Raw genomic sequence first — 17,224 nt, 5'->3', positions numbered from 1 at the left:
TTAATGAGACCATGACTGTGACAAAATGTATGGTCACTATCTCCATTATCAAGTGCTTGGCGTGCCACAGAGATTTGTCATTTTCACAAAAATTATGCACAGATTAGGCATAATGACGCTAATGATTAATATATCAATTTTATACTTGTTTGTTTCTCTCTTAAAGATTTGTTAAATGACCTTTTGTAATTACCTCAGCCAGCTTTGGCTGCTGTAAAAGCATCCGTTTCTGCAATTAATGCACAAGGTATTTCTATTCCACATTTATTTTGGGGGAAAATACAGATAACAACTTCATGGTATTAATCATATTACAACATTGGGTTTATTTAATTAATTAAAGATACACTCTGCCAATTAATTTAGCATTCTCACAATATTATCTTAAACTAATGACGGCTTGACAAAGAGACTTTCTTTTTCTTTTTTAAAGGGGCTAGATTAGTGTTATCTCAATGATGGCTAAAACAAAAAACAGCCGCGTGCTGGGGCATGACGCGAAGCAAGAAAGTGACAATCCAGCACTTTCTCCCAAACAATAAAGGAGAAAGTTTCTATTGTTTTGGGAGAACTGTAGAACATGCCAATGATTCAAAAGATACATGGGAAATAATGAGTGCTGTAATTAACCATGAAGCAGGCAATAAGAGTCTTTAAAACGATAATGCAGAGTAGACAGAGGTGGTTCATAAAATGTGATTTACAGGTGGCAACATCACTAAACAGGAAGGCATCATCAGCCTGCAGACAGACAGGGTATTGTGTTATAAAGCCAGCAGCCTAGGTTAGAACAATGACATTAAGCATACCTTACCCAGAGTCATATACACTCTCTATGGCTCTGACTGTACTTACCCCTCTGTCTCAGCACACGTCTTTTGTGCTGACTGCATAGTATTCGCCACATTACACATATAGTGAAGGCATCCACAAGACTAATAGACCACCACAGATACAGGGCTACAGTTCATTCAGAGAGGAGATGGCTGGATATGATTTGCCCATAGGGTCAATTGAGATGACAGAGATTACAACAGATTATAATCTAAAGGGTTTTTTTCAATTGAGGAAATTGTCAACTACAGAATCTGCTCTGAACAAACATAGAAGTTGTCATGTTAGGTCCTCATTCTAAAACAAGGGGTTGTTAGAACTCCCGGCTTGACTCACTAGCTCAGAAGCAATGAGCATATTTATAGAAACGTTCTGCTTAATTAAAACTTAATCGAAATTAGCTTTCAATGGTCGTGATCTTATAATGCAGGGTAATTCTTCATTTAACGCACCATATACCAAATGTGTTCTTATGGCTGTTTTTTTTAAATCATCCATACTAAAAGTAAGGGATTATTGTTTTAAAATGTGCTCCAGGGAGGAAAAATAAATGGTACGTTAATTTTAAATGCTTCTTCTCTAATGCCCTTTTTGTGTGACATATGTTAATTATAACTTTGAGTTTCATTGGTTTATAACCCTTATATGAAATGCATATTTTGCTTAAAGGCCCAGTGCAGTCAAACACGTGATTTTCCTATGTTTTATATATATTTCCACACTATGAGGTTGGAATAAGGCTGTGAAATTGTGAAATTATAATAATGCCCTTTTAGTTTAAGATATGTTTGAAAAGACTGCCTGAAATTTCAGCCTGTTTTGGTGGGATGGTGTTTTGCCTTCTATGGTGACATCACCATGCGGTAAATTAGTTAACAGACCAATAAGAAGGAGAGTTCCAAACCTCTTTCCCAATAAAAACTCATTTTCAGTTTCCCCCTCCCCACACAAACCACTCCCAGACAGTCCTAGCAAAATTCTTGCTCGAGAAATGTCCCTTTGCTAAGAGGCCATTTTTAGTTTTTGACCCTTTTTAACCATTTAACAGTAAGGTACTTAATTGTTACCCAGAAATGATATTGAGATAAAAACAGCTGCATTAGACCTTTAAGGAGTCCTTCAGGAGTGACTAAATGATTTCCTAAACTCAGTCTATTCAACTTAGTCACACATTAAGTGTGTTATTTATTCTAAAACACAAGTAAACAACCCATTACACTTTAGTGTTCAGGATATTCATTTGAAATAACCTTTTCCGGAGAGGAAGAAGCTATTGCTACAGTCCATTTAGGCCTGAGAGTTGTAGCTCAAAGGTCACTGTATCTTATGTCTGTAAGGTGAATGCTGTCTCCTCAGTGGATGTGTGCGTACGTGTCACACGTGTATCGGTGAGTCTGTGGGTGTGCCTGAGAAAATGTGTTTATGTATGCAGCCACGAATACGACACCAAGTAAGACACATAAACCCAGAAGTGGCTAGCCTCAGGACACTCTATTGGCTAATTGAGATGGAGCAGAGAGAGTGCTGGGTGGTCACGCCTTGTCTGCTGATGACAGTGGTGGGTTAAAGAGATTACACCGGGGACTGTGTGTATCAGCAGCCATGGCCCGGCCCTGCTCACACTGGAACACAATGAGCAACGACATGCTTGGGCTGCTGGGAAAAAAATAAGCCTCCATTTCAGGCATTCCTCACAGACAGCTACAGGAGGGTCATAACATGTTGCATGTTGTCTTTGCGTCCCAGCTCAGTTGAGATGGTTACATTCCAGAGGACCCAACAAAATCAAATCGCATTTTATTTGTCACATGCGCCGAATACAACAGGTGTAGAGCTTACCGTGAAATGCTTACTTCCAAGTCCTTAACCAACAATGCAGTTAAGAAAAATAGGTGTTAAGAAAAATATTTACTAAATAAACTAAAGTAAAAAAATAAAAGGGCAACAATAAAATAACAATAACGAGGCTATATACAGGGGGTACAGGTTAGTCGAGGTAATTTGGGTAATATGTTCATGTAGGTAGGGGTAAAGTGACTATGCATAGATAATTAACAGTGAGTAGCAGCAGTGTAAAAAAAAGGGGGGGGGGGGGAGAGGGTCATTGCAAATTGTCCAGGTAGACATTTGATTAGCTGTTCAGCAGGCTTATGGCTCGGGGGTAGAAGCTGTTAAGAAGCCTCTTGGACCTAGATTTGACGCTCCGGTACCACTTGCCGTGCGGTATCAGAGAACAGTCTAGGGTGGCTGGAGTCTTCCTTTCCTCTAGAGGTCCTGGATGGCAGGAAGCTTGGACCCAGTGATGTACTGGGCCGTACGCACTACCCAAGATGCAATTTGGGTGGTGGTGGTGAGCGTGGACATAATATAATGACTCAGAACTGAGCCTCACCGGTGCAATGAAAACACAACAAGTGACTCTTCTGCAGCAGTGAAAAGAATGCACCTCTCTCCATTAGCTCCAACAGACATATGAAACACCACTAAAGGTCATTGGCCCCCTGTGAAAAGGGGAAGTTAGTAATGTTCTGAGTGTTGGTTTTGTTTATTTTTGAAGGTGTGACGGACAGTCCCTCCATCTAATGACTGACTGGGTCATGGACATGGCTTTCAATGACATGATGCTCTAACAGTCACACACTGCCTCTCATCCTCTGGTTCACAATCACACAGCTTGTTTAGTCATGAAACCCACTTCCCCCAGCCCTCCTTTACACCCACTATGTGATGCATTGGGAGCAGTGATGCTATACATACAGGCATCTCTTGCATCTTTAGCCTATGGAATGAACAAATGTTGAGGAGTTGTTAGACCTGTCTGTTCTCTGCATTGTGTTAACAAAATCTGGGCATTATATTGTTTGAGAGAGAGAGAGAGAGAGAGAGAGAGAGAGAGAGCGAGAGCGAGAGCGAGAGCGAGAGCGAGAGAGAGAGAGAGAGAGAGAGAGAGAGAGAGAGATCACCCCAATCCACAAAAGTGGAGACAAATTTGACCCCAATAACTACCGTGGAATATGCGTCAACAGTAACCTTGGGAAAATCCTCTGCATTATCATTAACAGCAGACTCGTACATTTCCTCAATGAAAACAATGTACTGAGCAAATGTCAAATTGGCTTTTTACCAAATTACCGTACAACAGACCATGTATTCACCCTACACACCCTAATTGACAACCAAACAAACCAAAACAAAGGCAAAGTCTTCTCATGCTTTGTTGATTTGAAAAAAGCCTTCGACTCAATTTGGCATGAGGGTCTGCTATACAAATTGATGGAAAGTGGTGTTGGGGGTAAAACATACGACATTATAAAATCCATGTACACAAACAACAAGTGTGCGGTTAAAATTGGCAAAAAACACACACATTTCTTCACACAGGGTCGTGGGGTGAGACAGGGATGCAGCTTAAGCCCCACCCTCTTCAACATATATATCAACGAATTGGCGCGGGCACTAGAACAGTCTGCAGCACCCGGTCTCACCCTACTAGAATCCGAAGTCAAATGTCTACTGTTTGCTGATGATCTGGTGCTTCTGTCCCCAACCAAGGAGGGCCTACAGCAGCACCTAGATCTTCTGCACAGATTCTGTCAGACCTGGGCCCTGACAGTAAATCTCAGTAAGACCAAAATAATGGTGTTCCAAAAAAGGTCCAGTCGCCAGGACCACAAATTCCATCTAGACACCGTTGCCCTAGAGCACACAAAAAACTATACATACCTTGGCCTAAACATCAGCACCACAGGTAACTTCCACAAAGCTGTGAACGATCTGAGAGACAAGGCAAGAAGGGCCTTCTATGCCATCAAAAGGAACATAAATTTCAACATACCAATTAGGATCTGGCTAAAAATACTTGAATCAGTCATAGAGCCCATTGCCCTTTATGGTTGTGAGGTCTGGGGTCCGCTCACCAACCAAGATTTCACAAAATGGGACAAACACCAAATTGAGACTCTGCATGCAGAATTCTGCAAAAATATCCTCCGTGTACAACGTAGAACACCAAATAATGCATGCAGAGCAGAATTAGGCCGATACCCACTAATTATCAAAATCCAGAAAAGAGCCGTTAAATTCTACAAACACCTAAAAGGAAGCGATTCCCAAACCTTCCATAACAAAGCCATCACCTACAGAGAGATGAACCTGGAGAAGAGTCCCCTAAGCAAGCTGGTCCTAGGGCTCTGTTCACAAACACAAACACACCCCACAGAGCCCCAGGACAACAGCACAATTAGACCCAACCAAATCATGAGAAAACAAAAAGATAATTACTTAACACATTGGAAAGAATTAACAAAAAAACAGAGCAAACTAGAATGCTATTTGGCCCTAAACAGAGAGTTCACAGTGGCAGAATACCTGACCACTGTGACTGACCCAAACTTAAGGAAAGCTTTGACTATGTACAGACTCAGTGAGCATAGCCTTGCTATTGAGAAAGGCCGCCGTAGGCAGACATGGCTCTCAAGAGAAGACAGGCTATGTGCTCACTGCCCACAAAATGAGGTGGAAACTGAGCTGCACTTCCTAACCTCCTGCCCAATGTATGACCATATTAGAGACACATATTTCCCTCAGATTACACAGATCCACAAAGAATTCGAAAACAAATCCAATTATGATAAACTCCCATATCTACTGGGTGAAATTCCACAGTGTGCCATCACAGCAGCAAGATTTGTGACCTGTTGCCACAAGAAAAGGGCAACCAGTGAAGAACAAACACCATTGTAAATACAACCCATATTTATGTTTATTTATTTTAACTTGTGTGCTTTAACCATTTGTACATTGCTACAACACTGTATATATATAATATGACATTTGTAATGTCTTTATTGCTTTGAAACTTCTGTATGTGTAATGTTTACTGTTAATTTGTATTGTTTATTTCACTTTTGTATATTATCTACCTCACTTGCTTTGGCAATGTTAACACATGTTTCCCATGCCAATAAAGCCCCTTGAATTGAATTGAAAGAGAGAGAGAGAGAGAGAGAGAGAGAGAGAGAGAGAGAGAGAGAGAGAGAGAGAGAGAGAGAGAGAGAGAGAGAGAGAGAGAGAGAGAGAGAGAGAGAGAGAGAGAGAGAGAGAGAGAGAGAGAGAGAGAGAGAGAGAGAGAGAGAGAGAGAGAGAGAGAGAGAGAGAGAGAGAGAGAGAGAGAGAGAGAGAGAGAGAGAGAGAGAGAGAGAGAGAGAGAGAGAGAGAGAGAGAGAGAGAGAGAGAGAGAGAGAGAGAGAACAGTCTTTTGTTTTCTTTTGGAAATTGACCCTCACATATTTCCCAAATATGTATTTATAGATGGCATACAATCCTTGACATAGACTGTTTTTCGAAATGTTGCTAATGTGACAGACTAATCATGGCTGCTCAAAGATCGGCCACTGCTTAATATGCTTGGCTACAACAGTGACGTAGGAGTTGCCGCGCACATGATGCAAACTGGTGTGATATCATTAGGATCAATAAACAGACAGTAATTCCTGTCTGCTGCAGTGATGCTGTTGCTCGTTAGGAAAAAAAAAAAATATTATACGCACAATTGAGGAATATTGTCTGACACTGGCATCGACTATTATGCATGGCACATTATGCCATTTTTAAAGGGTCTATAGACAGCAGACTGAAAACATACTGTACAAAAATATGGAAATGGGAATACTGAATTAACATTCAGTTATAAATTAATTAACAATAATGTACGCCCTTTAGTTGTATTCATAGACATACGGAGTGTGTATCCTGGTTATTTAACTTTGCAGAAATCTTTCATTTGGGGGATTCAAAGTTGTGGTCATTTTGTCAATGCAATTAGTACATTATGTAATCTCTGGTGAAATGTGATTAGAAGCTAAAATGACCCTGCATTACATCCAGACATTAAACACGTGAAAATATAGCCTATATGCAGCAACGCATGCGGTTAATAACATTAAACATCTACAGGAGCATGCCTTCGTTCAACTGTTATTACTTTTACAATAAACGAGGGTAATAATCCCACTGTACTGCCCTTCCTTGAAGTGACACATGCATATTATTTTAGGACGCAGCCGTTCACACTGGCACAATGGGAACAGCAGACCGTACGTAAATTGCATCTTCATTTGCATTCCTGGTCCAAAAATCATGCAAATCTTAATGAGACAGTCTCTATTGTGGTTGTAATTGAAAACCCATTCTTTATTAATTACTGTTTCTCAAAGGCCTTGTCCGCAGTCACTGAGCTGAAACAAAAAAGTTATTGATTCCAGAGGCCGTGGGGTTTAAATGGACATCTAATGCAATGGTTTATAGTCCGTTTGAGGGGATATCCATATTTTCCCAGGCCAAATGTAGAGTTTTCCCTTATGGATTAAATAGAGAACTGGCGGATCAGTTTCACATTTATAACACATTTATTTTCTCTTTCATTGTATGCCAAGCAACAAACCCTTATAGCCAGCAACTAAAACCACCACAATGATTTATTTACAGGCATATTGATAAGGCTAGTTAAATACCACAGATACACCTCTCTATTCAATTTGGGGGGTTTAAATCAGTCAAAAGTCTTTATTTAAAAATGATAAACGCATAAACGGCCACGTCTAATATATTTATTTCAGTGGGGATATTATGTTTTTCATGCGCCTTGCAGCTCTGCGCCAGCACATTGTCCGTCCTGAATTCAATTTCTCTGACCAAAAGCTTTATTCAGTCAGTTACGCTAAGCTTGCATAGGGAACTGCGTCTCCTTTCAATGGGGGAATTAATGCAGCTTTTGTGTCAATTAGACCGAAGTAGAATGAATTTTAATTAGCCTAAAGCCCTGCGCAAATATCGTTGTTCATTATATACTATTTAGTATATCTACCTCCTTATCATATTGTGCGGATATGCGATAGCGGGGCTTTCTGCCATTTCGATATTGTTTATTTACTGCTCATTAACTAGATTCAGATAATCACTGAAATAGAGATTATACAACATGAAGGGTTGCACATGTATTAGTGTAGGCTATAGTGTTTTATCCTGAATTCACCATCTGGGGAATATGCTTTTACCCAATACATTTTATTTTAAAAATATTTTTGTATAAATTGGACTATTAAAAAAACCGTCTTGGTTGGCCAAGCCTGTTCTTGTCATTGAATGGGAGCTCTTGGCCAATTGTTGATGAGAGGGCTTCTGTTGGTGCTGGGGCAGGTTATCGAACGAGGCTTTAGTTGGATATTTCACAGAAAATATCTGTGTGTGTCTTGGATGATATACTATATTGAAGACATTTTTATAAAATAGGCTTTTTTATTTGCCACTCAATTGCTGCATCTATTGGTGATGCATGACAAGTTGATCAAATTAAAATGAAGGTCCTGTTCAGAAATAAACTATCAGATATGGCTACTTTTGTTTGCATGCTCGTTGCACATTACTCGGCATGCTTGAAAGTATTTGGAGTACATTTGTGAATGTTCAACAGTGTGATTCTGAAAGCCGTGACGCTCTGGGGCCTGAGGGGCATGGAACTCGCTGAGGCCGAACACTGGCAGGCTTTGCTGGTGGTCCTCCTCGCCCTCCACTGTCCATAATTAGGAAATTAGGTGCACATCGTAGGTCCTCCTTACTGAGCCCCGAGTTTTTATTTTCCCGCTGTCTGGTCGATTTCCATAAAACGATTACAAGCGGATCAGTTTTTGAATCTTCCCAGATAAACAAATGACTGGTTTCTGAGAATTAGATGGGTTAACTCAAGCACAGAGGTTCAGCGACATGTCCTGTGCTCTGTTAATGGCGGACCAATCAACACAGCTTTTCACTGAAATGCGCGGGGGGATGTCTGCTCTCAATTGATTAACGTCTAGGCAAATCAATATTTTGATCTATGAGCTGGATAGCAAGTGTAGAACTGCGTTTCTATGGCTATTAATTTATTTTGTCTTCAACTAAATGAAATGTACTCTTTCTCTATAGACACATTTTCAATGTTCGCCATCGTCAAATGTATTACATCAGGTTGTTATTATGTGGTAGGCCTATATGGACTCTGGATACATTTTTTAATGTCAGGCCTGTGTATTTTCAAGCCTAGATAATAATTATGTTGAAAAAAGGTTACAATATTTAATGTTTTGATATCGAACAATCTAACTTTTCGATATTGAAATCCAATTCATAAGCATAAATATGCTTACACAACTCCAATATGTTAGATGTAAATTGAGATTTTGAACTTCTTTTGGTGAAATCCTGAAGTATTTAGTGTGGAGAATTTCCTCATGAATATTTGAAACCCTCGATTGCTCACAGATCTGTGGTACTCAATATTGAGTGGCGGAGGTGTTAATTGAGGACGTTTTCGACTGGCGAAGGCTTGTAGTCATTAGCAGGTGTAAAGTTTGCCTGAGGGCTGCGAGAGAATGTCATATCTGTTTAAACTGCTCAACAGGAGCGGTGTTTCGGGTCGTTTGTAAAGCAACACATGTAAATCAGTGACTCTCCGCGGTGACCATTTTAACAACCATTAGCACTACAGAGCGAAAACGTTTTACGCACACGAGCTGTCGAATTTTTCGACAAGTTAAATAGGAATAGTAATTTTCTCAGAGCACCATCAACCCTTCAAAATAAACTTTTCGAGGAGGTACCTTGTTCGAGCTATAGGCAGTCGTCTCTCCACAAGAGGTCGTTGATGTATCAAGGTTTCGTCTTTCGCCGGTGTGCCAGTCCCAATGTTGGCTGTTTTTAGGACTGGCTACTGAGATAAACCAAAACTAGTGGAGAAATAGCAAGTGAAGTCGCACTTGCAAATATAAACGGACACGGTAAACTGACATTTTAATCCAGTCTATTGTGACAATTACGCACATTTACGCAGTTTATTCCAAGTAACCCACATCTATGTTTCCAAAATGTTCAAGCTTTTTTGATTAATCAGAATTTGTCAACATATTAACAATTTAATAAATTAATTCTAATTCAATTCATGACAAATCCCCATTTTGAAAATGATAATCAGACACATTTTCAATAGGCCTTTTTTAAAAACAGATTGGCGTCTGAAATTGGCTGCAATTGAAATGGTATTGACACAAACCCTTCCGTATGAGGGAGCACGATAACCTCAAATTCTATAGATGCCAGTCCAGCACAATAGTATTATCTTGATATTTAAAGGACGTGAGAGAATTCATGAATGAAGGGAGAGAATACCACTTTTCTGCCTCGATATTTGCCTTGCACTCATTTAGGCCTTTTGGAACCCCGCCTACATGTCGCCACTTGAATGGGATTATTTGATTTCCACCTTTTTCTTTACCAAGACCGTTTACAAATTAAGAAATTACGCCTGGCGCACTTGCTCTATATATAGACAGGGTTTGCCAGAATTAATTCATAATAGTTTTATACGCAAGTGTTACGTGTAAAATTGTATAGCACTTACAAGTCTATACCATTTACAAACTCCAACCTATATATTGCACTATTAGGCTAATATATTTGATGATCAATTTAAATTGTCGACGTGATCCGTTCAATCAAATGTATTCGTTTTATTTAAAACGCTACAGGCTAAGATTCCTTTTGTTTCTGTCCGGTTTCAGACATATTCTAAAATGCATATATACATTTAGAGTACGCTTTAATTACTTAGATGAACTAAAATATAATTTAACTGCCTTATAACGTGTTCTTTATGTATAAAGTTGAATATCTCTCTCTCCAACTCAGCCCAAAACAGAGCGCTGTGATTGGTCGAGAGCCACTCATTGTTACACTGTCAATCCAAATCACATGGCCCAGGCACTAATAACAGCTGAGGTTGGCGGACAAGTTTGCAGAGTTCTGTTTTAGAGCCGTGGTGAACAGAGCTTGCTGACGTGAAGTGAGACATTGGAAGCACCTGGCAAACTAGCAATACCTAAGCTTCTTTTGACAACTTTTTTCCCTCACATGAGACTGGTGGTCAGTACTATTTCTACCTCCCTTTTAGCCTGAGGGCATTTTGTTATACATTTTCCGCGCCTGAGAGTTTACATTTAAAGCCGTTTGAATGTATAACATGATGGAAACCGAGATCAAGAGCCCGCTCCCGCAGTCCAATTCGGGCTCCGCTGCGGGCAACAAGAACAACAGTGCCAACGACCAGGACCGGGTGAAGAGGCCTATGAACGCTTTCATGGTGTGGTCCCGTGGACAGCGGAGAAAGATGGCACAAGAGAACCCAAAAATGCACAACTCTGAGATCAGCAAGCGGCTCGGTGCAGACTGGAAACTTTTGACCGACGCAGAGAAGAGACCCTTCATCGACGAGGCCAAGCGTCTGCGCGCCATGCACATGAAGGAGCATCCGGATTACAAATACCGTCCCCGCAGGAAGACCAAAACCCTGCTCAAGAAAGACAAGTATTCTTTGCCAGGAGGACTTCTGGCGCCAGGTGCCAACGCTGTTAACAACGGCGTCTCGGTGGGACAGCGGATGGACAGTTATGCTCACATGAATGGCTGGACAAACAGTGCGTACTCCCTCATGCAGGACCAGTTGGCCTACCCTCCGCATCACAGCATGAACAGCCCTCAGATCCAGCAGATGCACCGGTATGAGATGGCAGGGCTCCAGTACCCCATGATGTCCTCGGCGCAGACTTACATGAACGCAGCGTCCACGTACAGCATGTCCCCAGCATACACGCAGCAGACCTCCAACGCCATGGGCTCCATGGCATCCGTGTGCAAGACCGAGCCGAGCTCACCTCCACCGGCGATTACCTCCCACTCCCAGAGAGCGTGTTTGGGGGATCTGAGGGATATGATCAGCATGTACCTGCCTCCCGGTGGAGACGGCGCGGATCACTCTTCCCTTCAGACCAGTCGGTTACACAGTGTACACCCGCACTATCAGACCGCGGGGACTGGCGTGAACGGAACGCTACCCCTAACCCACATTTGAGAAAATGACTAAACTTAAGTACTTCGGATACTTGAACATTTTGATTGCTAAAAGAGTCGACGTTCAGTAGTTTTGTTTAAAACAATGAAATTGTATTTTTTATCTCATCTCAATGAGTTGTCCATGTTAAAAGCATTTTTAAAACTACATATCCTGGACTGAAGTTGAATGTTGAGCCCACCAGAGTAAATTGCATTGCAAAGAGTCTTTTATCATGAGTATACGCAATCAAATTCTGTAGGAGAAATGGACTTCTATATTTTAATGCAATTTTTTTTCTCTATGAAAAAGGCATGTGGCCTCATGAAGACGCCATTGTATTTCAGAAAAGCTGGATGGAGAGTTGGATCATAAATGTTTACACTTAATTTGTAGAATGTCCGTTTGTGTCGGCTGTGTCAATCTTTGTAGTCTTTTTCTTTATGACCTAGGTTTTAATGAAATGTAAGACTGTGCGGGTCGCAAGCGCAAGTTTATTTATAGTAAGTTGTTTTTTAAGCTTGTGAACCCTCTGTAGGCCTCCGTCATGTTCCATTTTTTGTTTTGTGACAATTTCCCTTTCTGTGATGTTTTGACAGTGTCAGGTTAACCCATATCATGGGCCAAGAGGTTTTATTTAAAACTGACGTTTCTACTTTAAGACCATCCTCTATTCTTAAATGATGAATAAATTTGTACAAAACAAGATTACTGACTCCTATGTTTTTTTGGGGGTGATTGTGTGGGGTATGAGCCACCTGTGTTGTACTTGTCTATAGGGGATATGACGTGAGTTTGATGGGTGAAATCTGTCAGGTATCCTAGGAGATGCCGCCTCACAGAATGAAATGAGCATAACCTTGAACAGCAAGTGATTTATCGTAGACGATGTGTGTAACGAAGTGTGACTAATAAACTCAAACATGCTGGATGAACGCGGTCTATAACTCAAGTTTTCCTCAAATAGGCCTATAAACAAAAAGTGAAATCTAGGTCTAAAGTAGCGTGTAGCCCAATATTTAGGATAATTCTGTTAAGTTTAATGACTAGTCTAATCTCTTCCAATTATCGAAATATACGCCTATTTCAATAAACTTTGGTTGCAGAGTACATTTTTGACTCCATGAATATGTAGGCCTATTCCTAAATAAGGGGTATCCATGATTAGCCTACTGACTTGTACAATGTTGTTTTGACATAGGAAAACAACGCAGCACCTTTTAAATATCTCAATGTAAAAGATAATGGGCCTATAAAAAGTATACCTAACCATTCCAAGTTATTGCTGACATTTTCCCATACTTATCTGAGAAGGGAGATTGTTTAATTTACTCTGTCCTGAATTGAACTTCTTACTGATTTGCTTCTAGGCATATTGGACCGCTTTAATCAATAGTTTAACTTTAGTTTCTTCCCAAACCATGCAACATAGCGTAGCCTACTCAATATAGTTTTTATTTCGAAATGGAATGTTTTGTCGGTAAGCTATATTTACTGTGGTCTATAGTTGGTTTTATGGAATGTGTCTCTGAATGGTTCTATCAGATAAGTTATGGTGACAACTGCCAAGCTGGTGAACTCTGAAAGTTGTGTTGACTTTCTTTTATAATGTAATCGTTTAGACCGCTAATTTTTACACCTTGGAATTCAGCAACGTCTTCCTCAAGTCTTTCCAATATTGACTTTGGATCAATGTAAATCAACATTTTACATTCATACATATTATAGTGGGGAGTGGGATAAGTTGAGCCATTTTTTATATTCAGCGTCACTCTGACAAGGCAGAGATAGTATTCTTTCTAACGAAGATATCTATGTGTATTCCTGGAAATAATCAGAATTCATGTAAACATTACAGTTTTGAAAACTGGTCTCTTGGCACAACTTACCCCGGCTGCGGGACAGGGTAAATTAAGCTGCCTTAACATTTCTGTACAGAATGAAATATTACCACTACCTTTTAAAAACCATGTCAATCGTTATTTACAAAACACAATTCAACACAATCACAATCTCTTTTTTTATATTTTAATAAGTTTAATCTTAACACAGGCTTATCACCTAACATATTTTACTTTTTAAAACACGTTTAACATAGGCTCTGTTGTTACCTCATATCCCAACGATAATGCCTTGCATTACGCCTGGGAAGAAAACTCAACTTGCCATTGGCTCAACCGTTGGCTCAATTTATCCCATGGCCATTTGCTCAACTTACCCCAAGGCAAACATTTTGATTAGCCCACACAGCTGCTACAAGGATGCACATTCATGCTAGGTTTAGGACCTCATATTGAGGCTTATATAGACCCCCAGCTGATATATAGAAACATCTTAAAAGTATCTTCTTTGGTTCAGATACAAGCATAATGAAACATCTGACACTAAATTAATTTGACTTGGTGAAAATCAATTTTTTTTGGACCTAACTTGCTTATAACTTTTTCCATGTGGTTTCTTCCTTCAGACTTCATAAAATGATGACTTCTTCCTAAATATTTGGTAACATTATTAACTTTCTGTATGGTTTCCGAGAAACAAGGGTGGCTCAATTTACCCCTTTGGCACAACTTACCCCACTCTCCCCTACAATAGTAGCAGATACAAATGTGGATATAGGCCTATACCTGTAAATCCATTCCTTTATTGCACACAGTTTATCATCAACATGTTCAATTGGTTGGATAATGAGTGTGAATAGGCATATATTAGTCAATACTTTTTGAATAAATGAATTAACAAGCAAAAGATACAATTCATGTAAGAATTCATAGGTCTACACGTGTTATTGACAAAGTATAAGCTTCATTAAGCTTTTTGAAATACTTCATTTCCAGACACAAATATTTTTATAATCTTTTTTTGTCACACTATTCAAAAGCTGAAAAGTATTAGATTAAATTAAATAATTTAAATATTATGACATTTAATTAGTCATCCTTGTTTTGAATGTGACTTGACAAACTGAATAAAATGCTTGAATATGAAACCCGACTCATACACAGAAAAGGTATCCTCAGGTTTCTGCTTAGTTTTGGCTGCTGTTAGGAAGTAAGATACTTAAAGAAGGGATTGAGTCCATTTGGATGCAATTCCTTACAACTTCACACACACACACACACACACACACACACACACACACACACACACACACACACACACACACACACACACACACACACACACACACACACACACACACACACACAAACACACACAACAATCTGAGACCCTGTTTCTTGGCATTCCAGCACACTCCTTCTGTCCAACACCCTTACAGCAGAGGTATGGAGCAAGCAGGCAGGTCTATACTGGTGCAAAGCACCCTGGGATAGGCCACGCTGGCCACCAAGTGGGCCGGAGCGTTGGCTGTCCCGCTGGCCTTCCCACACTCCCTGTGGGATTTGATCCACAGCTCAGCAAAGCGGCCTGGATTAGCCCCACGCACCTTTGTGGAGGGAAAGATTATCCAGACCTCCCTGCATTCACTGAAAGGGTCTTAAATCACTCTAGTGCGCTAGCGGCCGCCCGTCAGCTAATCACCCTCTCCAAGTAATTTTTTTGCAATTAAGCAGCTTTTCCCTCCCCAGTCGGCCATGTCAGAGGTGTTTGCACTGGGCCGGAGTCAGAGAGAATGGTGGTTCTGTGCCATCTGTCAAAATGTGCTAGATCAGTCAGTTGGTATGTGATCCCCGAGCGGAGCGGCCTCAGCCCTCATAGTTTGTTTGATAACCGAGGAGGATTCAGTTCTGTTGTACTTTTCCATTAGGATAGCAAGGCCCTACAGGAAATATGATGCAAGAGTTATCAAAGTTCTACTGCTGCATTTGATGTAAGAGGTATCAATGTTTTTCTGGTGCATTTGGGTGTAATGCATTGTTTTCCCATCTGAGTTCTTTGAAAACCGTATACAGTACATGTAGCTAAGTAGCCAAACTATTATCCGTGTTGTTTTTCCTGAGGACGCTTATAACATGGCTAATCCTGATTTAGTTCTGAAATGAGATCTTGGAAAACCGTATACAGTACATGTAGCTAAGTAGCCAAACCCTGATCTATTGATTGGGTGTGAATGTTCTGGCAGTGAGAACATTGTTGGAGTGCTGTTGGCCACCGTCAGCCCCCCCCCCCCCCCCCCCCCCCCCCACACCTGCTGATCGCCCACAGGGCCTCTCTCAGGGCCTGTCATGTGGAGCACTGTGCACACTCAGCAAGTGCGGGCATATCCCCACTTCCATCTGCCTATGACCTCACTGGGCCTGTTTGTTTAACCCCCCTCTCCAAAACGAACCTAATTATACCCCTGTAGAACACGGATTCAGCGGATTCCCAGAGGATTCTATCTGCTGCTGTGTGGTGCTTGTGCTGGTTTGTGTTAATGCGTGTTTAACTGTTTGTGTGTGTCGTTATGCTTGATATCATTTTTTTTTCTGGGCATTTTTTATTCTCTTCCACTTACGTACATGTATTACATTTTTGTATTACAGAGCTTCAGTGTCATATTTGAATTTCTATCCATTTTTCCTGTTGTCTTTTCATTCAGTTGTGACAAGTCATGACACACTTATTTGGGTGTCCTAGTATGTTAACTAGGTGTTGTGAGGGATTATGAGTAGGTGTTTTAGATCTACATCAATGTCATAAATGGAAAAGTAATTCTTAAAGTCTGTGACAGGCCCACTGACTGATGTTGGTGACATCACGCGCCTACTATGTGGCCTGAACCTGCTCAGCAAGTCTATATCAGGACACACCTCGTTCCAAAAATGAACACACTTTTACATACTTAAATCAAGCTCTTACTCTTCAAACAGTCACTACGTGCGTCATCCAACATGGAAAATGGGTTAAGACTGATTTGTGCCATATAGTGTAGGTGACAGTTGCAGTGAGACAGAAACTCAGATGAGATGTTAGACTTAGTCTGTCTATCAGGCTCCATTCCAGTCCAGAAGCCGACTTAGGCTTTATTGGTATTGATCTGCTATGACTGGGATCTCCAGGAGGCCCTTCCCTCTGATCTCAGCTGGCCTGGCCTGGAGCGCACTGTATGTCCAGCTTGGGGCAGGCCTGTCCGGAGTGGTGACACTCGTGTGGGACCGGCAAGACTGACAGCCAGCAGAGGGGTGTGTTTGTGTGTGTCAGTCTGTGTGTGTATGTGTGTGGAGGTGCGGGGGTTGGGGCGATGTGGTGGGGGTTAATCTTCCTGAACTGGGGCAGATGTTGTTAACAAGCTCCTCTCAGGTCGGCTCCCTGCGTGGGAAAATGGCATCAAATCCTCCTGGGGTCAGGGCTTTGGGGCTGACCCTCTGAGAGCCATCCATCCAACCATCCCTCTCTCCTCTCCTGTCCAGCCACTCACACTCACTTACTCACAATGGCCCAAACTGACTGATAGACAGCCCTCAGTCAATAAACCGAAAATGAAATTGGACATTTTCTCTGTTCTCTCACATTTTATTGTATCACCTT

General features: G+C 41.0%; 1 protein-coding gene and 1 long non-coding RNA gene across 3 annotated transcripts in view; both read left to right on the top strand.

Moving 5' to 3' along the window:
- LOC139574247 (uncharacterized) overlaps positions 1-17,224 on the top strand; it is a 59,443-nt gene that overhangs the window by 6,540 nt on the left and 35,679 nt on the right. The gene's annotated exons all lie outside the window — the stretch shown is intronic.
- On the top strand, positions 10,224-12,460 carry LOC139574246 (transcription factor Sox-3-like). Its single transcript, XM_071398645.1, has one exon. It carries the CDS (start codon positions 10,877-10,879, stop codon positions 11,771-11,773), a length of 897 nt encoding a protein of 298 aa, XP_071254746.1. The 5' UTR covers positions 10,224-10,876; the 3' UTR covers positions 11,774-12,460.

This window comes from Salvelinus alpinus, chromosome 4 (assembly GCF_045679555.1).
Source record: "Salvelinus alpinus chromosome 4, SLU_Salpinus.1, whole genome shotgun sequence".
Taxonomy (NCBI): Eukaryota; Metazoa; Chordata; class Actinopteri; order Salmoniformes; family Salmonidae; genus Salvelinus; species Salvelinus alpinus.
The sequence above is the reverse complement of the archived record's forward strand: the minus strand, read 5'-3'. Positions and strand labels throughout refer to the sequence as shown.

Coding starts and splice junctions, on each gene's coding strand:
- LOC139574246 (XM_071398645.1), top strand. CDS start 10,877: ATGTATAACATGATGGAAACCGAGATCAAGAGCCCGCTCCCGCAGTCC.